General features: G+C 49.4%; 2 protein-coding genes across 4 annotated transcripts; both read right to left on the reverse strand.

Moving 5' to 3' along the window:
- Nucleotides 1-506: 506 nt before the first annotated feature.
- Nucleotides 507-8368, reverse strand: TMEM184A (transmembrane protein 184A). Of its 3 annotated transcripts, none has more exons than XM_015876774.3 (9): nt 8230-8368; nt 5494-5718; nt 4935-5100; nt 4117-4207; nt 3951-4026; nt 3326-3417; nt 2801-2970; nt 2523-2720; nt 507-2138 (listed from the first exon to the last, which is right to left on the reverse strand). In XM_015876774.3, the coding sequence occupies exons 2-9, from the start codon at nt 5716-5718 to the stop codon at nt 1888-1890; spliced, it is 1269 nt and encodes a 422-aa protein (XP_015732260.2). In that variant the 5' UTR covers nt 8230-8368; the 3' UTR covers nt 507-1887. The 3 variants fall into 3 exon arrangements, with proteins under 3 accessions (XP_015732260.2, XP_015732259.2, XP_085370753.1); XM_015876773.3 differs by lacking the exon at nt 8230-8368 and adding an exon at nt 7018-7138; XM_085514627.1 differs by lacking the exon at nt 8230-8368 and having other exon boundaries at nt 5494-6462.
- A 1684-nt stretch (nt 8369-10052) lies between these two features.
- Nucleotides 10053-12684, reverse strand: PSMG3 (proteasome assembly chaperone 3). The gene is made up of 2 exons (XM_015876779.3): nt 12359-12684; nt 10053-10705 (listed from the first exon to the last, which is right to left on the reverse strand). The coding sequence occupies exons 1-2, from the start codon at nt 12572-12574 to the stop codon at nt 10553-10555; spliced, it is 369 nt and encodes a 122-aa protein (XP_015732265.1). The 5' UTR covers nt 12575-12684; the 3' UTR covers nt 10053-10552.
- Between the last annotated feature and the right edge of the window lie 11335 nt (nt 12685-24019).

Genomic DNA, 24019 nt, shown 5'->3' on the forward strand with positions numbered 1-24019 from the left:
TTGGTGGCAGCTCCCTGGATGTGCCAATTGCTTGGCTCTTGTTTACAGGCCAGGTGACACAAAACACGGCAGCCTCACGGGCTGGGCAGGTACAGGCAGCAGAGCACCAGAGCAGAAGGCTTGCAAGACTGGCTCAGTCATAGCCTGCCTGTGCTAACTCCACATTTCCAGCATGATAAGATACTTCTGATAATAATAAATAGGTTTGTGTTGTTGCTGATGGGCTTGGCTCGGCTGCAGAGGACCCAGCAGCTCGGAACTGCTGCATCCACAGCTTTGGAGGAGGTGCAGTGCACGGTGGGGACACGCTGCTTGTGGAGGGAGAGGGATGAGCGCAAGCCCTGTGGGAACATCGGAGTGTGGAGGATGCTGTGTGTGCAGGTATTTCTGCTGGGCCAGCACCAAGGGGCAGGGAGGACGTGCAGCTTAAGAGCATCAGCATTAGAGCAGGAGTGGGCAGAGTGCAGGCTCTGCTTGCTGAGCTCAGAAAACGCTTGTTCAGCCCATGGTAGAAATTGCTGTTTATTAGAAAAAAAAATCATAAATAATTTCCTCTTGCAATTTACACGTTGCAGCTCAAGAGCAGGGAATAAAACAACACTAGGAGCTGTAAAACAGCTATAAGCTTCACCCATGGGTTTGTTTGCCATGTGACTGCAAATCAAAGACTCCAGACTTGCCCCCCTTCCACTGCCCAGCTCCCACCCCAACCAACAGCCGGATGGTGCCCAAAGAAGTTGCCAAAGGGATCACCTGATTTACAGCAGGGGAACAGAAATAGGAGAAAATAAAAGTGGAGAGGAAGTTTAAGAGAAGGAGAGAGAAAATCTGTCGGGCTCAGCCCCACGTGCCTTCTCAGAGCCCAGGCAGGGTGATGGATTTGTGGGATGCTGTGGTGCTCCAGGTAATGGCTCACACAGCCCTTGTGCTGCTGAGCTCCCAGGGCCTCCAGCATCCGCTGATTCTGGTCTTGCAGCACTTGCTTCTTGCATGCAGGGTAGGGACAGGGGATGGAGAGGAGTTAGGAGGAACAGACAGTTCCCGGTCGGTACATTCCTACCAACACCAGTCACAGTCTGGTTCCCTAATAATGGCTCTGATAAGAAAGCTGGAATCCCTTTTAACTCCTGATCTGCTTTGCAGATAAGTGGGTTCAGACAAAAACAAGCTCCTCTGCCGCAGCAGCTTTCAGGAATGCAGCTGCAGGTCCGTGCAGGGAGGTCCAGGAAAGGTCCCACTGCTGATCCCAGGAGAGCTGGACCAGCAGCTGCATCCCCATCTGGAGGCTGAGGAGGATGAGCTGCTCTTCCTCCTGGTAAAGGGCTCCTGCACAACCCTGTGGGCTTTTGGAGGGGAAGGAGAGAGGAAAACATAAAAATAAGGCATGATGTCTTTCAAATGTTACCAGGTTTTGAGGTGAAGTGAAGTCACCTTCCTGCACTGCTTTTCTCCATGGGGCCCTGGAGATCATTTTTTTACCCAAATCAGGAGAAACTAGAGCAGAACTGTGCTGAGAAAAGCAATTCTGTCACACCTCGGTGCTGTTTGCAGGTAAGAGGAGGGTGAGGAGGCCAGACTGTCCAATGGCACCGCGGGGGTCCTGGCTCAATGGGAGCCCAGCAGGGGTATGGACACAGGACTGGCACCCAGATTGGCAGTGAAGCAAAGAGCCCAGTCTGTAACACCTCAGAGACGAGTCAGAAGCTGGCACTATTTTAACTTTTCCCTGGTTATTGCATCTTCCCTTTTAGGAACTGGCTTTATGAGTAGAGTTCCTGGCTCTCCTCCTTCCAGCATGCCAACATGACCAGGTCGTCGCAGCCTTCAGGGAGCCTCCCCTTCCTTGCATTTAAGCCTCACCAATGTCTCTGTCCCCTCGGATATCTCCTACAGCTCCTCATCCGACAGGATCAGCACTCTCTTCTCGATGTTTTTGCTCTTCCTGCCTCCTGCTCCCTCTGCCCTGCAGGCCACATGCCCATTTTCACCCGGCGCCTTGCGCTCTGCCTCCTGCATGGCCTGCTGGGTGTATTGCTGGTAGGTGGGTGAGAAGTTGTGGATGGCATCCTGCACGATGTCCTGAGGGCTCATCGTCTCCTTCAGCCCGCTCGAGATGCTCTGCATCGGGGCAAGGTTTGCTGGAAAACAGAGCAGGAGGTGATGGGGCATCAGACAGCTTCAAGACTGCAGCAATGTATGTCCCTAGAAATTCAGGGTCACGGCCTCACCATGGACCACATCTCACTGTGGTGAGTACCAAGGAGGAGGAAGGCAAAAAAGAGCAAAAAAAAGCTCTACGTTTCAAAGAGGATGGATCCTCTCCAGCAGTGTGTGCTGTAATACCAAAATCCCCCAATTCTGCCTATCCACACCAAGGTATCTTTTCCTGTCACAAGCAGTTGAGGGAGAAGGAACTCATGGAGCACAAGAGGCTCCTTTATTGTTTTTTACCATCCCATTGGTAGCGCTATAAGGGGTTGTCCTTTCCCTATCCACTGATGAAAGAAGAGAGGAACAGTTACCTGTTGAGTTTTCTTTCTTCTCTCTGTACACACGGCAGCTAAAAGCGTAGCGCAGGGCAATGGAAGCAAAGAGCATCTCAATGCAGATGATGAAGTTCTGGTAGCCAGCAGCCACTGTCCCAGCTCCTACCTCCTTCCCATCAATGATCTGAACTTCGGGAATCACCCCAAATTTCTCCAGGATTGCCAGCAGTGTCCCTGTGCAGGGGAAGGGAGAGGGATCAGCTCCAGACAAGCCCCCCTGGGTTGCATGGTGCTGCAAGAAGGCTGGGACTCACCTTGCCAGAAGGAGAGGAAGATGACAGCCTTGATGGTGAGGAACTTAAGGACTGGCTCAAACGGGCGCAGCAGGTCCATGGTGGCGAAGTAGAAGAGGAAGAGGGCATAAAGAGCCAGGCTGACAGAGAAGTTGTAGATGATGGTGATGTAGAGATAGCCGCTTCGGACACTGCAGGGAGAGAGGAAGCTGCTGAGTGAGCACAGCTGAGGACAAAGAAAGAAGGAGGGGAGCAGGGGGCTTGAGGAGATGTGCATGGCTGTGTTGTGGGGGGCAGCCCAGCCCAGCCCAGCTGAGGAAGGTGGGGAGCAGGGGTTGCTGTCACATTTGTATTTTGGCCCTTGGGTGTTTAGTCCAAATCTTGCCTGGGGATAGTGGGGCTGTTCTTGGGTTCTTTGGGCTCTGTGTGGTCTCACTACCTGGGGTGGGCCAGCAAGTCCCCCCAGTCACCTCTGATGGAGCAGGGACCATCCTGTCCCCTTCCCCCAGGAGATATCTCCCTCCCAGCCCCACCCAGCATCCTCACTTGAAGTCCCCGTCGTGGTACTTCCCAAACGCCTGCAGGATGATGGTGACAATCGCCATGAGGGGTTTCACAATGCAGAACTGAAGCGTGGCCTGCACAGGGGAGAAACACCATGCACAGGGTAGGAGTGACCTCCTTCATGCCCTCCTTCCCCCCCCACCCCCTGTTCTCAACACTCTGCTCTCTGCTGCTGGGATGGACAAGGCAGTGCTTCTCCATTGCAGGAGTGATCTGAACCAGCAGACAGGAGGGGGCAAGGCTGTGCACCCTGAGTGCACCCAAAAATCAGCATAGCCACTCGGAGGAAGGGGTGGCTCAGGGACAGAGCGGTGCCTCCAGCCTGCAGAGCTGCACTGGGCAGTCAGGGAGCCGGCCAGCCAACCTGAGACTGGGCAGAGATAGAAATCTCAGCGCTGCAGTGGGAGGGGACCCTGACTCAGCAGTGAGTCAGAGCAAGGACAGCAAGCGCAGCGCCCTGCTGCTGGCCAGGTGCCCACAGACAGAAAAATAACGAGCATCTGGGTGAGATCTGCCTTTGGGTAAGGGACCCACTGCAACACAGCCCCAATAGCTCCCCATCCCTTGCTGCAGAGCGGAGTTGCAGTGCTCCCCACTGGGTACCCACCTGCTTGCAGAAGCGCAGGAACCCGATGGAGTAGGACATGCCCTGAAGGCAGCAGGTCCCGTACAAGCAGCTGGACCTGGAAGCAGAAGCCGAGGAGATGCTGTTGGGCAACAGGATGGGGAAAACAGGCAGAGGGCTGAGGAGTTGGTGGTTTGCCACCACTTACGCAATGGGTTTCCCTCGGATCTCAGTCATGATGGTGCTCTCCCCACCGAGGTACTCAAAGCACAGGCTCAGGAAGCTGTAAATCACAAAAGCTGGCAAGGAAAGGGCAGACATGGTCAGCAGGGCTGGTGGTGGAGATAGGGGGGCTTACATTTCACCTCCCTTCCTGCTCAGATGTCTCCTCATCTACCCAGCATGTTATCAGGGTTTGGAACAATGTTGTGGGTGCATAGAAGACCACCAGCAGGTTGAATCCACCTGAGCCAGACACACTGAGCCATGTCTACAAAGTAAATGTGTTTTGCTACAGACACAGCAGCTCCACTGTGCACACACAACCCCTGCATGCAGAGAATGTGGTGAGCATAGGATGTACCAGCAGCACCCAAGGATGCACATCTGAGCACGTGCAGGAGGAGGGTGATGGCCAAAGACCTTCACGGAAGGACATTAAACTCAACTCACAAGCTCTCTCCGCACCTCAAAACATCCCAACTGCCTGATTTCATAGGTAAGTCTGCCTTTTGCTTTGGAAAAACAGTTTTTCTACCTCAAATATAGGCAAATTTTTTTTTTCCCCTGGGGATGTGGCCAGATGCTGGGCTGTTAGAGACTGCAGGTGCCCCATGGGCCTCCTCTCCCTGCTGCTGATGGAGCAGGAAGGGGGAAAGCTCCAAATGGTGGCAGGGAGAGCTGAAAGCAGAAACAGTGGAGATCTGGGACAGTGTGCAAGCCGGGATGCTGTAGGGACACAGAGCAGAGGAGGAGAGCCCTGCTCTACTGTTAGCATCCCTGCTGATATAGCTGCCCTGTGCTTACCCTCATAGCAGTCACGCACTGAGTCGAAGTAGACGTAGTACTGGTGGCTGCCAAGGAGCAGGAGGCTGAGCCACGAGTCGAAGGCATAGATGGGCACAATGAAAAGGATGCGGATGATGTAGCGCTGCTCCTTGGGGATGGTGTAGTTCTTCAGGTGCATGTAGATCTGTAAGGGAGAGTGTGCCAGTTGTGCAGAGCTGTGGCCAGGACCGATGAGTCTGGGCTTAATTTGGTGCTCTGAGGCAGTGGCTCACTCTGGGGCAGCCCCAGCAGCGTGGGTCTGAGCAGCATCTCAGTATGTGCCTACTGATGGGGTGCTGCAAGGCTGCATGCCCAAAGGCACAGCTGTGCGGTGCTAGATATACTCCCAATTGGGTGCTGCCTTGTGCCTCTCCCAGCTCCAGCAGCCACAGGGTAAAGTCCACCTGATGTGGAGATTTCCCTGCCACCACCACAGAAGGAAACACCCACCTGAGGGTAAGGATTTGCAGTGAGATGGTGGGAAACAATGGCTTTGCCCCTGCAATAACCCCAAGCTGTGACTCCATCCTGCCCATACCTGATGGAAGGTGACAATGAGCGCCGACCACACGAAGATGCCGGAGATGACCCGTGCTGTTGTTGTGGTCAGGAAGAGCTGCTGGCCATCCTGGGAGTCGTTGTGGGCAGCTGTGAGCAGGGTGAGGGCTGTGGATGGGGTGGTGGCGGCCAGCCTGGCAGCTGTGCCTGGCCCTGGGGAGCTGGGTGCCGCAGGAGAGGGCCAAGCACGGGTGGCATTACTCATCTGTGGGAGGGAGAGGTACGGGGAGTGGCGTGGGATGGAGGTGAACTGCTGAGGGGGAAGGTCCCAGCAAGTTTCCCAGCCCACAAATCTCTGCTGAGCTTTTCTCCTCCCCATGCCTTTTCCAGCATGGCCTTCACCCAAGCCAGCCTATTCTCCACAGTCAGGGCTGCTTCTCTCAGCACAAGAATGCAAATGTTCCTCAAGAGCAGATCCTCGTGTCTTCAAGGAGGTGTCTCTAGTCCCCATATCCCCCCAAGCACACTTTGCTTCCTCCCTCTGGTTTTCTCAGGGGTCACCATCCCTTGGGAAATTAAAACATCTACCCACATTCTTACTCTCAGGTATTCACACCTCCAGCTCAGGACCTCTCCCAGTGGCTACCAGAGACTTAATCATTAAAATCACCTCCTTCCATGATTAAAACCATCCCCTTATTAAAGAGCTGTCAACATACTGACATCCCTGTGGATGGTGTGTGCACATCCTTATCCTGGGAGCCCAGAGAACACTGAGATCCTTGTGGTCCACCCCCAAATTTGGCTTCTTTCCTTCTGAGTGACCTGCTAGCAGCCAGCTCCAGGGTTCATCAGGCATCAACCATCATTCACCTCGGCCATCTCATGGTCTCAAAGTCCTGGTGTGCCAGCCCAGGTAGCAGCAAATGGTTTGGGGATGCTGGTGCACCCCTGCATCTCTGCAGGATCCTCATGGGCAGCTCTGCCCTCCTCAAAGCCTCTCACCCCAGCATTCCCAGCACAGAGCACTCTGCAGCTCAGCCAGCAAGGACCAAACTAATAATACACTCTTATTTATAGGGCAGCTTCATATCTCAAGGCCAACAGATGCACAGACTGCCATGTTTGGCCTCTCTTTGAGCTATCTATGGCAACCTGCTTTTTCCACATGTATAACAGCAGTTAAAAAAAAAACAAAAACACAACAAAGCAGCAAGCAGAGCTCTAACAATATAGACAGACCTCAGCACATGGTTAATAAACAAAGATTTTAGCTGCCGGGTAACTATCGCCCAGAGGAAAACCTGTAAGCATAGACTGGTGAGAGGCAAGAAAATATCTGCCAGAGATAAGTGTAATAGGGAACAACCCGGATCCACTTAAGCACAGCAAACAGCCCAAAGCCCAGCTCGCCTGGCAGCTCCCTCTCCAAACCCCAACCTGTAAGGGAGGAAACTGAGCTGGTGTCACATCAGCAGCCCTAAAAATACCTCCCCCAGAGCCCTCCCGCTGTCTGTAAGTGGAGATGCCTGGTGCTATGGGCTGCCCAGGTCCCAGGCTGTACCTGTGGCCGCAGTGGGCTCTCCGGGCAGCAGGAGCAGAGGGTTTTCCTCCGTACAGCTGTCGTCACCCTGCCCAGGCCGGCAGGAAGCAGGATCCAGGGGAGGGATCTGTTCTTTGGACAGCCCTTGTAAACATTAACAGGAGGCCAAGGAGAGCTGGCGGCACAGGCAGGAGGGATGAAACTGCGTTGGGACCCTTCTATGGCAAGACCCTTCCCCCATAGCTCGCTTTGGGGATGCCCTATGTCAGGTTAGGCAGTTTTCACACTGCTCAAGCTTTGTGCAAGGGAAGAGCACGATCTGGCTTGCTCCCTGGGACACGGCAGAGAGCTGCATTCAGCGCCAGACCCATTTATTCTGCCTTCAGCCCGGCGCCGTGCCACAGATGCTTGGCCCAAGCTGTCCCAGCTCCTATTAGTTTTCACAGCCCGGCTGTGCAGCAAGCAGCTCGGCACCAGCGGCCTTCCTGGCAGGCTCTCCTGCATTGTAAAACTCTTTAACGCGTCGCAGCAAGTCATTAAAAACAAAAGCCTCGGTGCCACTCAGAGACAGGGCTCCCAGCTCCAGAGGTAACCAGATCCCGGCCATGCAAGGTAGCCGGGCAACTCAATGCAGCCAAGGGCCCATTTGCTTCCAAAACAAAGGCAGCCAGGAGGTGTGAGAGTAATTTTAGCCCCAAAACTCAACTCGATAGGACAGCACATCCCAGTAGGCAGATCTCAGACATGGGGCAGACACCTGCTGTGCTCCGACTGCCTGCTCTGCTCCATCCCTGGGATACCGGAGTGAAAATGGAGCTGAAAACCATGGACAGTGCACTGGGTTTGGACGGGCTGTCTGCAGGATGGCTCTGTCCATGCCATGCTGCTGGTGAGGGGAGATGGCTGACCTGCACCCAGGGATGAGAACGGCCAGGCTGCGTCCTGCCAGCACCAGGCACTCCTTTCCTGTTGATGGCTTCCAGATAAAGCCCGGCTCGGGGCTGTTTATGAGCAGCCTCTCTATACCACCCCCACACCACCAGGAGGAAGTACCTATAGCACATATAACCAAGGCAGAGCAGCACCCAGCCCTCCGTCAAGCCCATATGGATGAGCGAGCAATGCATGCACCGCAGGCTCTGCTCCACCACCCACATGTACATGGGGCCAATCTCTGCCCCACTGGCCAAACCCCACCAGGCCACCGTGCCCCCATCCCGAGGCCCCACTCACCCTGCAGGGCTCCTCCAGCTGTGGGCCGTGGCTGCGTCCTGCCGTGCACCTGCCTCCGCATCCCCTGCGCCCTCCTCCAGCACAGACTCCTCCTCCGGGCACCTTCCCAGCAGGACACTGCCAGCACTGCTGCTCCCTTACTGCACCCCGAGGGGCTCAGCCCTGGCCCTCTGTGCCCTCCCTATAGCAGCAGGTAGAGCTTTACCTGTTGCAGAAAAGCTGCCAAACGTACCTTTCCAGTCTGCCCCGTTTGGCATTCACACCCGGAAAGCAAACAAGGCTGGAAAAGCTCCGGAGCTTCTGCCCTGCGTTTGTGGTGAGCGCTGCCTGGGTGGCAAAAAGCAGTTCTTGTTGAGATTGAGAATTAATCCCTCCTGGAAGATAGCGATGACTAAAAGGCAGACATCTGGTTGTACAAGCAGCCAGGCTGGGGAGGCTGTTTTTTGGGGCAGGCCTTCCCTTGGTTTACTGCAAACTTGAAGGACCAGCTGCTCGTGGTCTGACTTATCGCCTGCAGAGATGCAGCAAGATGAGATGTTGTGGCTCTGTGCATCAAATGGGAGAGAGTGCCACGTCCTTGCTTTGCTCACTGCTGCGTGCAGACCTGGTTGCCAAAAGAACCAGGAAAGCACAGTAGTGAACCTGGCTGAGCTTTTAGGTAGCAACACATGAGGTTCACCACAGTGGAAGATGCGGTTTACATTGAATTCACCAACTCATACATGGTTTATAAAGTCACTATATAATATGGAGCTAAGGAGCACCAGGAGTCAGGAAACAACCTGCATTTTGGATTGGGAATGAACAAAGATCAATGTTAACAAATTCCACAGGGCTCTCTCAGCCCTCCTGGGCTGGAAACAAAAAAAAAAGAAGAAATGTAAAAGAGGGAAAATGTGGAGTTCTGACAGATGCAAATTGCTGATTCTTGGAAGCATGGTTTGGAACATTATTTTTAGATGGAATTTCTGTCAAGGGCAGCTGCAAGCCTGCAGTTTCTGAATGTACTCTTAAAAAAAACCCTAAGTTTCATTTCTCATTATCCTTTAAAATGCTGGAAGTAACCAGTGCTGCAGAGGAAAGAGCCCTTTCAGAATGCATTAGCTGCTATTGTACTTTTAGGGGATTCTTTTAGCAAGGGAAATGATCCGGCAGTAGGAGCTGCATGGGGAATGGACAGGCTCTGTGCTGGTTCTGCTGATACTGATGGGTATCGGCACAGCACAGCTCTTCCCTGCCTTGAAGGCGAAGGCAGGACCTGGCCTTGGTCTGCTCAGTTAAGTTCATAAGTGACAAAAGCGTGCAACAGCTTACTTAAAGATTTATTACTCAGTGCTACCTGTTCCAAGAAGAGGAAAAAACAAACATGCTTTCCAAGCAAACAGCACAAGTCAGGCTGTTAAGCGAGCTGTTAACTCATATGACCTCACCTAACAGCACTTTCTTTCAATGGACTCAGCCAGCACCCCACTGTGTAACCCTCAAAACTCATCTGTCTCCACGTCTGCTCTGTCAGTGCTTCAGGAGAGGGGCAGCTTGTTGCAGGTGGCCCAGAGCAATGCACACGCTGTCTGTCTGATGTGCTACATCATAAGGAAACAAGTGATATTTTGCCTCTTTCTCATTACCTCGGGTTCCTTCCTGCCATCAGGTTTCATGAAACTGGAACACTGCGATTATCCACCTCTTCAAAATGAGACTGAAAGTGAAGAGCAGATTCAGAACACATCAGGAGGGGACTGACGGAAGGATAAAAGCAGTCACATAGGAGTAATTACCTTAAAAAATAATAATAATTAAACATAAAGCAGGCAAGACAAATCTTTCCTATTGTGCAATTGCTGTTTATTTGTTACGGAGGCTTGTATTTCAATTGAAGGGATTTTCACAGAGCCAAAAAAACAAACCACCAACCAACCATGTAAAATTAGATTCATCAGTGTTTCTTTTACTCACTCTGCACTGGGTGTTCCCCTTTGCGGTACAGTGTAGCTACAAAGCTTGGCATCCATCACTCCTCCTCGGGACACTAATGCAGAGCTGTGACGTTGCCCAGATGTACAGCCCTCCCCAGGTGACAAAAGTCACATCTCTGTCCTATACTGAGGCAATTGTTCTCATCACCAACTACCTGGACCACAAACCTGTCGCAGCAACAAAACCCACAACCGTTCTACACAGTAGAGGAAAAATTCATCACATTCCTAAGCATGTCCAAAACCAGCACAAAGACATTCCATCATTTTCATTTCTTGTCCTCTCAAAATAAGCGGCGATGAGTCACGGACTCCAGATCATTTCCTTGAATCCAGATGGTCCAACTTCACCACACTTGGCAACTTCGGATCACTTCCCGTAGAGCTTGTATTCCTTCCATGGTCTTGTCCTTCAAAGCCATAGCGAGAAGAACCGGTTTGTTCCCAGCTTCCTGAGACACGAAGGCCACCAGGTTTTTGGCACAGACATGGACGAGGGGCTGAAAAGCAAAGGTATAGAGAGGTACAATCCCAGCTGCAAAGTCCTAAGCATGAGATAGCAGAGGAAGAGCCCCACAGTGATGTGTTAATGGATCACGTTGAGAACCTGACTGTGCTGGAGGCTGAGCATGAGTTTGCTGAGCACTTCCAGCGTGATTGGAAACAGACACACAGCTTGGCTGGTCAGCAAAGCCAAGCCATGGTATGGGATCATTTAGAAGGCACTTTCTCAACTGACTTAAAATAGAAGAGTTTAGACCTGCGAGTGGCAGCCCAAGAAACAACTGAACTGGAGCTGCACTGGAGTCCTGCGCTGCTTCAGGGTGTTTGGAAAGCTGCTGTTGAGAGCCCTTCTGCAATAATCCCCACAGCACCAAATATCAGCTCATGTAAAAGGACCAGAATGCCTCTATTCCCATCATAACCAGATTCCCCAGTACTACATTCCCGTTGCTGACCAGACTGCTCTGCTGACAAACTCTGTTAGTAAGCTGTCTTGGTTTTGTCATTCTTATAGACCTCACACTGGCGTTATACACAGTCTTTGCACATGTAAAAGATGCTTATGATTTAGAAATAAATGCTTATGCTGAAGCAGGGAAGAAAAAGGAAATAATCTTAGTGAGGTTTCCTTAACAAGAATATCCAACTTGTCTCAGTTGTATCGACACCTATAGCTATGTATCCCTTAGAAGGCTGAGCTAGCATGACTTTAGCTGCCAGCGTAGCTTGGAATGGTCTCACACAGGGATGTTAACAGCAACCAGCAGGAAACCAGCAAATTAAAAAGCCTTCAAGGTGAGATTGATTAAGTCGGCCACACAAAACACTGTGTAAAAAAGGCACTTCCTGCCTCCAACATAAAATCCAGGAATGACTCAAGGTGCTGCTGTTCAGAATTAGCAGCCATGTCAACCAGGCAAAGCAAAGCTCCCCCCACCCAGGGAAGGCTGTTATTGAGGAATGAGGACTGCACTGAGGGGCAGACAGAAAGGGGAACCTACGTGTTGTTACAGCTCTTCTAGTTAAGGGTTAGCAAGTAACATCTGACAGCCCAACCATGATGGAAAGCCTCATAAACTTGTAGCTCTGTAACTTATTGCTTTAATGCTTGACCAGCCGGTGCTTTGCAAAACACGTTCGGTTCTGCTTTTCTCTCCGGCTCTGTGAAACAGTCAATAAAAACTCGTTTAGTTGAAGGAAAACAAATTAAACTTTATCAAGGGCAGGTGCAGAGAGAGAGGGCATCTAAAGTGCATTGTGGGGCTGGCAGAGGTGGAGGCTGGGGGGGGGGGGGGGGAATAAAAGAGACTCGAGAAGGAGAAATCATTGGAACAGAAAGCCAGGAAAGCTTATCAGAGTTATGTTTGATCTTACAACCCTTATAGCTGTATCAAAGCCTCCATAAACACAGCAAGGCAACCCATACCCTGCGTGACACAAAGCAGCAGCCCCACAGAGCACTCGGTAATGCCGTGTTTTTGTAGAGGAAGCCCCTCTTCCTTCACAACAGACTCTGACATCCATTTTACCACCGTGCAAACACCGCTTAACGGTCGTGATTCATCAGCAGCTCCCTGGCAACTCGCACGGCCCCACCTCCAGCATTTCCCCTTCTCCTCGGTGCCGGGGAGCTGCTCATCTGCTCCTACCTCATCCTTGCCCAGCAGCACTTTGGTGCTGAGCGAAGGTCTGCCAATGTTGTCCCCAACGGTGTCGGGGTCCACGTAGACAAGCGTGCCCATCTTGCCGTACTGCGTGACCACCACGAGGATGGAGTTGGAGAACGCGGTGCAAACCACCTCGGTGCGGACCCCGCGGACCGCTTCCTCCCGCCGCTTAGACGGCACGATGGGGCTGGCTGCCATCGCTAAGGGTCAAACAGCCGGGCCGAGCTCAAACCTCGTACCGGATCGATCAGCCGGGCCGAGCTCAAACCTCGTACCGGATCGATCAGCCGGCCCGCCCCGGCGGAAGCAGCGCCCGTCCCCTCCTCCCATCCATCCCATCCCTCCCTCCGGTGCGGGCAGATGGCGTCGGGCCGCCATGATGGGGAGGAGCCGCCTGTGGTCCATGTGCCTGTTTGAGCCACGCTGTGCTGGTTGTGAGGAGAGCTTGATCCTTCCTTTCCACGCATTCACTTGTTACTGTTCTTTCCGACCCCCCCCAGGAAAATCATTGAACCCCACGTTACCTCTTATATGCAATCCCTCCTTTTCGCTTCCCCTTCCAACTTGTATCTCCCATGCGCAGCACGCAGGCTCTGTGCTGACAGTGCTCGCAGGCACCATCAGAGAGCAGCAGAGCTCCACTGAAAAGCCTTGTGCTGTGTCGGTTTGTTGATGCAGGAGGGCTGCCTGCTGCTTCCCACCGTGCTCTGCCTCGGAAGGACGTGTGTCTGTGCTTGCACTCTGCTTATCTGTAGAGCTTTTCATCCAGTGATCCCTAATCACATTGCAGACATGATTACATTTAGCTTCATCAACTCTCTTCTGACATAAGAGGTTATTAATATGCCCCATTTTACGGTCCGAGGGAAATAAAGGATGAAGGCAGGCAGCAGTTCAGAAGCCATCGCATCCTTGGCTGCAAGGCACCAGATCTCTTCTTCCATTCCCATGCACTTAACAGCTGAGGAAACATAAGTTGTGCATGTCACTATCTCAATTACTAGCAAAAATCAATGACTATGCAGCCCAATACCTTGACAGGAAGAACTACCCATAGCATTGCAGCTTTAAACCTTTATTATTATTTATTCGAGCAGTTTCTTACCACTCTTGTTTTGGTTTTTAAATGCTTAAGTGCCTCTGTGTGGTCTGCTTCTTTATCATAATCTCTGCATTTATCTGAAGTGATTTTATAGAGCTAATGCATGAGATCTGCAGAGCATTAGAAATGTTTCCCACTTCTCTTGAAAACTAGACACGGTGTTTCAGGACATCCATTAATAATCCCTGCTCTTGGGAGCGCCTGGCTATCAAAGTGCTGGGTTGCTTTATTAGTTTACAGGTTATTACTTCTCTAGTTTAGATTTCTCTCTTGTATCTTTTATGATGCAGAATATAGACTGTGAGCTGGGACCTGAGGTTCAGCCAGGCTCTGGTCTGAGCATCCAAGGAGAGAAGAAAGGAATTGGTTTGCTCCCCAGAGCAGGAGCTGCTTGAGAATTCTTCTGACTCCAGTTATAAATCAGCTGCATGAAGCAGAGCTGCTGCTAAGGACAATCCTCTGGCCAGCCAATATCCCTGTGCTCTTTTTCCCTGCGTCAGCATCACAGCAAGGTTGGGAGCATGTGGGTAGTGTGGGGTTAGTGTGTCCTCATGTCGGTGCTCCCAGGGACAACAAATAGCATCATTTCTCCTTCTATCAGAGCACTCTGGGAGGTTTGCTGGTTTGTAAGTGGTATACACAGCTCTCATTGTATGGGATTTTTTTCTCATTGTATTGTATTTTGTATAGTCTGGAGACTGCAGCCAGCTGCACATCTGAAGTGCTTGAGGTGGCTGCGAGCCTGAGACTGTTGGGTCATCCTGTTGTCTTGCTTTCTTGCATTTGCGACATAGTGAGGAAACAGTTCATTGATGTGTGTATAAATAGTGAGTACTCACATATGAATATCAGCCTATTTGCCTGCAAAAGCTCAGCGTGCAGAGTAGGATTTAAAAGCATGTCAGTAAGCCAACACTCCTTGGCTGGGCCCGGAAGCATCCAGGTAGCAATGTGACTAAAGCTCTTTGCTTTTTTATTGCTTCTTTTTTATTCTCCTTTCAGATTTCGCAAGCTATAGATGGAGTACTCCAACCCTTACAGGATTTAGTGATGCTGTGTCATTTGTGTTTTGAGCTGCTGTGCAGACTGGAGGAGGAAGACTTGAGGTCCAGGAGACTGGGGTGAGCAATGGGCCCCCATGGGGCTGGGAGAGAGCTTTAGAAAGGGGCTCCTTCTGAGGCTACAGAACCTGGCATAAGTAGCTCCAGCCTATCTACAAGAGCTCTGTCTGCCTAAAAGACTCTGCATTACATCACACAGTCAACCTGGTGCTGTGCCACAATAATCTCATTCTCAATATTTGTCATGAGATAAGAGCTGCCCAAACTGGGCACTGTAACCAGGGGACGTGGAGCATCATCATGATGCAAGACTGAGTTGGAGTACCATTCACATAATTCACATTCATCATTTAACAGCCCTCCACTGATGATGACCATGGCCGTGCCTGCGGATGGAGTCATCCATCAACAGTCCCACGTTGTGAGCAGCAGAAGCTTTGCATGACTGGAATGGCTGAAGAAATTATTTCCATGGATCAGTATTAGTGGCAGTAAATAGCCCACAATGGCCCATGCAGGAGGTTTTTGGTTGCTCGTGGTGGTCTGTCAGATGAAAGACAGAGTGCAAATAATGGATCATTAAAACAATAGTAGTGTTGCTTCCAAGAACCGAACTCAGAACCCTTTGTTCTTAAGCAGGGTGAAAACACAGACAATAACAGCGTTTCTCTTGCAGGAACAAGAAGAGAACATCAGAGTGTGGTTATAATACCAGTAGTATCATCACTTGTATAAATCACTTAATTGTGACAGTAAATTAAATACTGCAGTTGTCTAGAAATCAGCCATAGTTAAAGTGATGTGTCTTGAGGAGGCAAATGCTTTGTGCTCTGCCAGTAATATATTAGCTCCTCTTCCAAGTGAGAAAACAATTAAAATCTCGGCTGAAAAGGGCATATTTTCTCTGTGGCCACTGATCCCTCACATTCGGGATATAATAAAGTGTTTCTAATAGTTGTTCATTATTACCCAGTTGAAGGAGGAAAAATCCTTTTTCTCATCATGCTCAAGAAAGTTATGAAATGGTTCTGGGAATATTTGAAAGTGTAAGAGGCACATAACCAAATGGCTTTGACAATATATCATTGTTTGCAGCTCATAATGCCGCTGTTAAGTGTGGGAGCTATCTGTCAGCGCACGGAGTGGAAAATGAGAATAAATATTTACTTTCTCTTCTAAATAACAGAATAGTGTGAGGTGAACAGGTCCTGATGTGATTTTGAGGGTCGTGTAGCAAAAGCTGAAGCATTACAGGAGGCATTTGTATTGCAGAAGTTAAATGGATGGAAACACTGAGGCGTCTCCCACAGTGAAGTGGGCAGCTTTGAGCCTTGGACATGCAAGCATGATTCTGAGCACTGGGGATTCCTCTTGGATGCTGGGTGAAGATGGTGATGAAGAACATACCTCAGATCCCCATTATCTCCATCTCATAGTGTGTGTAGAAGTTACTGTGTCCATTCGTGTCCCTGGAGAGTACCAGAAGAAATGTGTTTTCTTGGAGGCAGATTTGACATTTCAGAAACCTGCAAAACGTAAAAAGCTGAAGTTTAAATTAATTTTAACTGACTACATAAAGAGTTTTATGAACCAACATTAAAAAAAGAGCATTGAAATTGTTTGTTATTACCATTCTAAGTAATGAACTGAAGTCTTTAATAATTGAATAGTGCCTTTGATGTACACTATAAACGTACTCTGTTGAGAACAATGCAATTATACACCGAGGAAAATGGCATTAAAATGTAGTCCCTGATTTCACAGGTGCTTATCTATTTCTGTCAAAGAAACATAATCATCAAGAGAAGGGGATATGCTGCGAACTTCTGAAGTTTCATGCTGGAGATGAGGTCTGAATATTCCATAAGGAAATCAATGCAATTCTCTCTTTTGCCTCTGCAGGAAATGCTCTGTATCAGTCTTTCTCTGCTCTGTGCTTACTTCGTTTTGTTTCTCCGGAGGACTCTGAGCTGTTGCTCATGCTGTTCCTCATATCTTCACTTGAGCTTCTTCTCCCATCTCATCCATGAGCATTTTGGAACCGGTTTGCCCTGAAACCCCGAGATCAGAGAATGCTGGGGGGGATTAGATTTAAACTTGTTAAACTGAATTAACACTCCCACCACATGCTTCTGGCCTGTGCCAGTCCTTCTAATCTCGTTCGGAGTTTAGGATAATTTGTTTAGTAGTGCTGATCAGCTGGAGGTTAATTCAATTGGACTTTGGTTGTTTATTCACGCCCGGATTTGCTAAGTGTCACAGCAGATCCGTGAGGTCTCTGTTACAGTTATGAGACGGCTTCATTAGTGTGACGGAGAGTCCATCTGGATGGCTTCCTATCCTCGCTGCAATAACTAGCTGTCAGGGCTCTCTCCACTGGAAAATATCCCTATATAACACCTCCCTTTCATTTGTGTCCTACGTGTATTGATTACAACTTAAAATACACTTCTCTATTCTGATTGCTGGCACTGCCAATGATCGATCTTAGAGATCTCAGCAGTACTTCAGGTCTGTATTTTAAACTGATACCAGAATTTAACAGGAAAGTACAAATATGTTTTAAAAGGCATTTGTTGCTAGTAATCCCTTCAATGCAGTGTTTTGGTCCTAGAGAATTCCTGCTCTCCTCAAGGTTTGCTTTCTCCATCTATGGAATCCTGCTGGCTGTGGGGTGGGCCATGGTCAGTACTCTATGTTGTCCAGAATGAACCATCCCAAAGGAGAAGACAAAAAGGAGAAGGAAATTGCATCCTGCTGGAAAATCCGGAGGAATCTGAGTTGGCAGAACATTGTTACTCAAGCTGGAGCATGGCCAGGACACCAGGATTAATGATAACACAAAATGCCACTTGATTGCAAGTGTTTGGATAACCGTGGGTGAAAGTCTTACCTGAAAAGAGGCTCTGTCTGACAGAATAGGGCTCCCTGATGCTGGCTTGACTCGCTTAGAAAAGTTTTGCTATTTGCTTCAGCAGGTTTTGAATGGGGCAGCTTTTGTGAGGCAACAGATCTCCCCTGCTCAGCCAGCAGCACAACGGGTGATTTCCAGAAAGGATTCCATGCCATGGACTGAAGCCTCTTTTTAGACTTGTTGTGATTTGATGTTTCCTGATATAACATGCAGGATATAAATGGAGCCTGAAGGGGGATGTGTGCTGGGGAAACGTCCTAAAGGAGTAGAAGCTAAGAAAGTGTTCAGTGCTGAGAAGGCTCTGGGCCAAGCTGAGCTTCTGCAGCCACATGAACATGAAGTAACTGCTTACATCATGGAGCTTCTTCTGAGCAAGAGAGAGCCAAATTTGCTTCATTCTTGTTTTATTTTCCTCTCTGAGTGCTTCTACTTTCAGCCCTCTACTACATGTTACGGGACAGGCTGGCAGAAGGCAGAAGGTGACCAACAAAAGCTTTGATGATGAAGAGCAGCATTAATCAGCGTTCCCTCTTGTGCATTTTTGTGTTGTTGTTTCTTTCCAATGAAGTTGTAAATCTGTGCTGAGGAACAACCGTTGACTTTCAAGGAGTGAGGAATATCCCCACATGTTTGACCTGCCGCAGGGAGCCCTGCACTGTTTCATGCCTTGAAATATGGTTTCCAGCAGAACAACATTCCCAAAACCAGCTGGGACCTGCATCACAGATCAGCACACTTTGCAGCAGCTTATTGCTGTTGGCCCCTCATTTTCCCTGGGAACCCACTCCTCCCCTGCAGCAGCTTAGATCTATGTTTGAGCCAAGAGCTGAATCCCTGAAGGCTTCGCTTCATTTAATATTCCTCTTCCCCGTCTTCATTACTTTTCATTCATAGGCTAACCAGCACCTGAGATGCTCAGTGCTTTTCCTAACTTTCCTTTGGCTAGATAAACTTTCATATTAAACATTTTCATCCCTCCCCCCTCTCATTCTGTTGGAGAAACACTGTATAATTCTGTGTTCTTAAAAAAGACAGAAAACAGAGAGGAAATCACAAATGCATTTTGTTGAGCAGAGATCAGTGGCCTGACATAAAGGATTGAACATACTGTTCCACAGATATCCCTGCACCTAACATAATAGGCCAAGCTTGTTCCGTCTGTAGCTCCACCAGGGAAGAACAAGACCAAGGGGCTGCAGGGAAGGCCACGTGCTGACGTGCTGTTTCATTGAGTCCCAGAACATTGAATGTGCTCTTGATATGCAAGAGTAGTCTGAAATCTGCAATCAGCTCCATGAGTGTAATTGAATCTGAGTCAGGAGAAGTGACACCTGCATGATGAAGAAGGGCGTTCATTATGCTCTGTTCAGGTTTGTACCATCCTGCTTGTTTGGATGGAGTTCAGCATGTACTATCTCAAGCAGGGAGATCACACAATCATGTTCCACATATTTTCTATATATACTTCTACTACGTGCCGGCCATTTCAATGCCATGCTGACGACTGCATGAGCACACATCATGCTATCTAAATATCTGCTCTGTGCTTATGCATCAGCTTGCAGATGCATGTTGGTCTTATGAACATGAATGTGTGTGGCAACCTTCATGCCAGGCTCACTTTCCTTCATGTGTCTACACTGCTGATAGATCCCTGCTCTCCTGGAGGCATCAGTGTCATTTAAGACCATTCCTCAGTCATTGCAGGAGGCCAATGATACAGCTTTGATGTCTGCAAGGGTCTGTGATGTTGGGCATTACATGCATGCTCCCTCCATAGCCAAAGGTTTGTACAGAGCAAGAGCTTGGTACAGAAGATGAAATTCTCAAACACAGTCCTTGGAGAGAGAAGGAGAGGCCGTATCCATCACCACTGCCTTAAGGGAAATAGAAAAGGGGAAAACACCTGGATGATCTTCTCATGCTGTCACCAGGAGTGGCTCTTTTGGAGATGGTGCAATTAAGAGCTTTTCAGACAAAACCACTGGTTCAGCATAGATGTTCAGTGTCTTGGCCACGCCACTATGTGTCCCCGGGGATGCTGGGCTCAGTGCTTGGCAGGGATTGGGGTCCATGTGCTGAAGACTTCATGTCCCATGAGATGAACCACAAGGCTCCTTGGCAGTGTTCTCCTGCAGGAGGAGCTCGTTTTGATGTTTAGCCTTCAGGGAACATGGCAGTCCCCGCAATCAGCCCTTAGTGAGGGCACTCAGGTGCCCTTGACAGGTGGCTTAAGTGGAGAAAGCAGCACATCTTGGCAGGGAGCCCGATGAAAAAGCAGCTTTGGCAGGTAGCCTGTGTGCAAGGCAAGCACTTTGCAGCACTGTGTGAGGGGAGGGAAGCACGGTATGGAGACAGGTAGGAGGGACTGACCTGCTGCAGGCCCTTGCATTCAAGGTTGGATCTTCATGTTCTCTTCCTACATCAGATGGAAAACATCTGCCATTTCTCCATCTTTTGAGGAAGTCTTACCAAAATCCCTTCCGTGTGATGTATTGGTATGTATACATACACCTAAAATCAGCTACTGAAAGCAAGAGGAAAAGATACTGTGAAAATCAGCTGTGTCCTCCAGGGACCAAGTTGCAAAATATGTATCCAATAAAGTTTTCCTGATGATACCCATAAATACAGAACTGAAGTGCTGGCCCTGATGTCCTCTCTTGTGCCATTCCACCAGAACTGTGTTGCTCACATCCTGAGTCATCCCCAAGGAGAGCAATAGATGTTACACACTTGAAACGGTTTAATTTCTAACTGGCCCAAGTACAGTTCATCCCTCCTTCATCAGGCAAGAGGAAGATGGAGAATTTTAATATCTTCTGTCTAGATCATGGGACTTCTGAGTCCCTCACCTCATTCAATGCAGCCGGTGCATTTTGCCAGTTCCATGCAACAAATTACAGGTACCAGAGCAGCTGGGCTCTCAAATTGCACTGCAAGGAGAGAAGACTGATGTATAAACATTTTACTCTCTTGGCTGTAGGACTATGGAGATTTCCACTTTCATCTGTGGGAAAGAACCTGTTTAGCTCTTAAGTTTCTAAAGAGGAATTCAAACAGCTTTATTTCCAGAGGCAGAATTCTCACTTGAATAGATCTATAGGCAGATGCATTCAGTGAGCATCCAGCACTCTACTTGCCCTGGAAGAACTGAGGTTGCCACATCCATTCCTCTTTGGGGAGGTCAGCCTATGTGTGCTGTTATAATTGCAGAGGGAAGCTCCCAGGCTCTGCTGTCCCCTCGGAGCCAGCACACAGAGAAGGGCTGCTCCCATCAGCTGCCCTCACTGCTCATCGATGCCTCAGGCACAAATTGCCCTGGGCATGAGATGAGTGTCTTACAGGAGGATTTCGGAACAGATCCGGGCACCTCTACGGTAGAGTGAAAAAGCAAGAAAAATCTATAGGGGAGCCTCCTGCTGTGAGGTGACTTTGCTTTGAGCATAAACAAGAAATACATTTGCAGAGCGTGTGGAATCCAGAAGCACACAGGAAACAAAATGAGGAAATCAGATGGCTGAATTACTGACTCATTAGAGGCCAGTAGGGACTGTGGTAATACAAACTGTATTATACTGTCAATTTGTATTGTACATTTGGAACAACGAGGATCATGTTGGTCTGAAATTAAGAACAACCTGGAGGGGGCAAATAAGCTGCCAGTGCAGCACATGGCCTAGAGAGAGGGAATTTGTACTCGGAGTTAATCAATACTCATATGCGTCTTCTAATTGAGTCAAGCCAGCTTTCCTCTGGGATGTGACAGTGACAGCTGAACTCTTCTTCCTGTCTGATGGATTTGATTGCACCACGGCTGTAAATAGAGAGTGCACCAAAAAATGGCTTTGCTTATCCTCGGTGTCTGGGCACCAGTCTGGCTTGGTCCAGAGCAGAGATCTAAGATAGTCCTTTGAAAACTCCTTCGTGCCAGAGGCATTGAGCAATCAGTCAGTTACAGTGGCCCAGTGCCTGGGGATCTGCAACCAATGTGTTTGTTGTTTTCACTCTGGTATCCTTGCTGGTGTGACTGGTTTGAACACTTGCTGGATTCATGGATGGTGAGGGCCAGGGGCTTTCATCCAGCATATACTGGAGGCAGACCGTGGGCCCACTTCTCCAGATCCTGGCGTTTCCTGGCTTGTATTCCTCCCTCCATCCTGCTGTGGCTGGAGGCACAGTGCAGCCGAGATGAAAGCCTTTCTTTTCCCCCTTCAAACTGCTGCTTACGTTGTCGGCTCAGGCTCCTCGCTTGGGTTGTACTGGGGGATGAGTGAAAACCCCATTCATATTTCACGTCATGCGCACATAAATTGGTGCTTTATATCATGGGGACTTCCTAAGGAAGCATCAATTTGATCTCTTAATCTTATTATGAACCCATTTTCCCCCCTTCCTTTTCCCTTTTTGCCATAGATAAGATTCCTTTCATTTTTTCAGGACATGAATCCATTGCTTGAGGTTTCTCAAATCTCTGCTGTGGGACACTGTGAAATCTTCTCCCGGAGGCAGGAAAGGGAAAAGTGGTACATGGAGGGAACTGTGACTCATGCAGGAATTGAAGTGATGAAGCAGAAGCCGCTATTACGAAGGCTCAGAGGTGTTCAAAGACCTACTGGTGGAAAGGCAAAAGCTTGGGCTTTTCAGCTTTGAAAGGCTCCTGCATATGGGGGCTGGGTGAGGGTCGTGCTCTGCTGAGCTCCTTTCCTGCTGTTAAGTCCTTCCCTCTGCCTCCAGCAGCAATGCGGCGGAGCTGAGAGCTGAAGGCAGCGTATTTAAGCCCAATCAATGGGCGACCTGTTAAAGCTTGAAATGGTGCAGCCTCCTTCCCTGTAACAGAAACTTTAAGGACTTTTTCTTTTCCTTGGAGACGCTGAATCAGAATGAAGGAAAATGAAGAGAAAACATGCCTGGTTTTTCCATTCCAATGAATGAGCTGAAGGAGGCACCTATGAGTCTGTCATCATAGAAAACTCCTTGTTTTGATGGAGCCCAAATGGATTTTTCAGAAGATTTTTTGAACGCCTCTCCCAGCCCTATTGGAAATGGCTGTTTTGAAGCTGGTGCCTTGCCACGTCTGTTTATGTTCAATATTGCCTTCAAAAATAGCATCACTTTAATCTTTTTTTAGTTATTCAGTGCAGTATTAATACATCGGGTGACGAGCTGGCCTTGCTTCTCCTATGCTAGGGAATGGGGGAACACAACCATCTTCTCTCCCTAAAGATGGGAGTTCCTGAGCTCCTCCTGCCACACAGCCCACATTTATGTTGCCACAGAAGAGCTACCAGACATGCACACCAACAGTAGAGAAACTTTTACAGCTCTCATGCTATTAATCCCTTTGGGTGGAGATCCACATGACCCCAAGGGTCTCCGCTCCAGGGCTCCTGTTGATTTTCCACACCCAACCTGATTTGCTCTTGCTGCAATTTAAACCCGTGACATCTTGTCCTGCCTGCTGCAGCCATGGAGAACAGGCTGTTCCTTTCCTCCTGAAGGTTATCTTTTAAAGGCCTTAAGGACTTAGCGGTTAAGCTGGGGGAGAGACAAGGCTAACACCCCTCCTCTGCTATTTCTCAGGGTAAACAAGGCAAGAGACCATTCCTTCTGTGGTGCAGAGCTGTCCCGACGCACCATATCACAACAGCAGCATTGCCCCACGTCTGCTGCTGCCCCAGGTCCTTTCTGGAGGAAAGGCCACTGCTCGAGCCCCTCTCACCCTGGATTTGAGCATTCTGTGCCTCCCACTGAAATGCAGCACCCTGCTGTTATCCCCAGTTTAATTTTCACCTCCTCAAACGGGGCTGTTTCCCATTTCATCCAACTTGTCTGTATTATTTTGAATTCCAGCCCTGTCTCCAATGTGTCCTTGCCATCCCTCCCTGATCACTCTTGTCTGCATGCATAATCAACCTCCTCCTTCATCTGTCACCCCTGTCTTCAGTGCAAACACACAACGGAGCAGGAGCCAGGAGGACGTGCTGCCCACTCATCCATCTGATCCATGGGGACAGCAGCCCCACGGGGACCTTCCAGGGGTCACAGCTGTTTTGCTGTGTGCCTTTTAACTGAGGAACCCCAAAAGGAAGGGGCAGAGCTCATAAGCCCAGAGTGGTGGTTGCAGTGCAGCTCCCATCACTGAAGGTGGCTGAGGAGGTGACAAGGTGGGTGGATGGTCCTTTATGGGGCAGATGGAATCTTAGAATGGCTTAGGCTGGAAGGGATCTTAAAGGCCATCCAGTTCCAACCCCTGTCCAGTTCCATCAAGTTCCATCCCCTCTTGTTGGCTGCAGGATGAGCAAGATGCCTGGTCATATCTTGATCTTGAGAACTCCATTATCAGAGGTCATTTATTTTCCTCCAAAGTATCCTTAACTCAGAGAGCGCTGCAGTGTTATCTCTCCCAGTGCCAAATTCTCCTTAATGAGGTTTATCCAGCTTTTCCAGCATGGCTTAATATTGTCCATCTGGACTGTCCAGAAAGGATCCTTTATGTTGCTAACGTAATTAATAGCAATAAGCTGGCCATGGTGTGCGGTGATAATAGTATCGGTGCTGTGATG

This window comes from Coturnix japonica, chromosome 13, assembly GCF_054131305.1.
Source record: "Coturnix japonica strain WE chromosome 13, WE-NBRP24, whole genome shotgun sequence".
Lineage (NCBI taxonomy): Eukaryota > Metazoa > Chordata > Aves > Galliformes > Phasianidae > Coturnix > Coturnix japonica.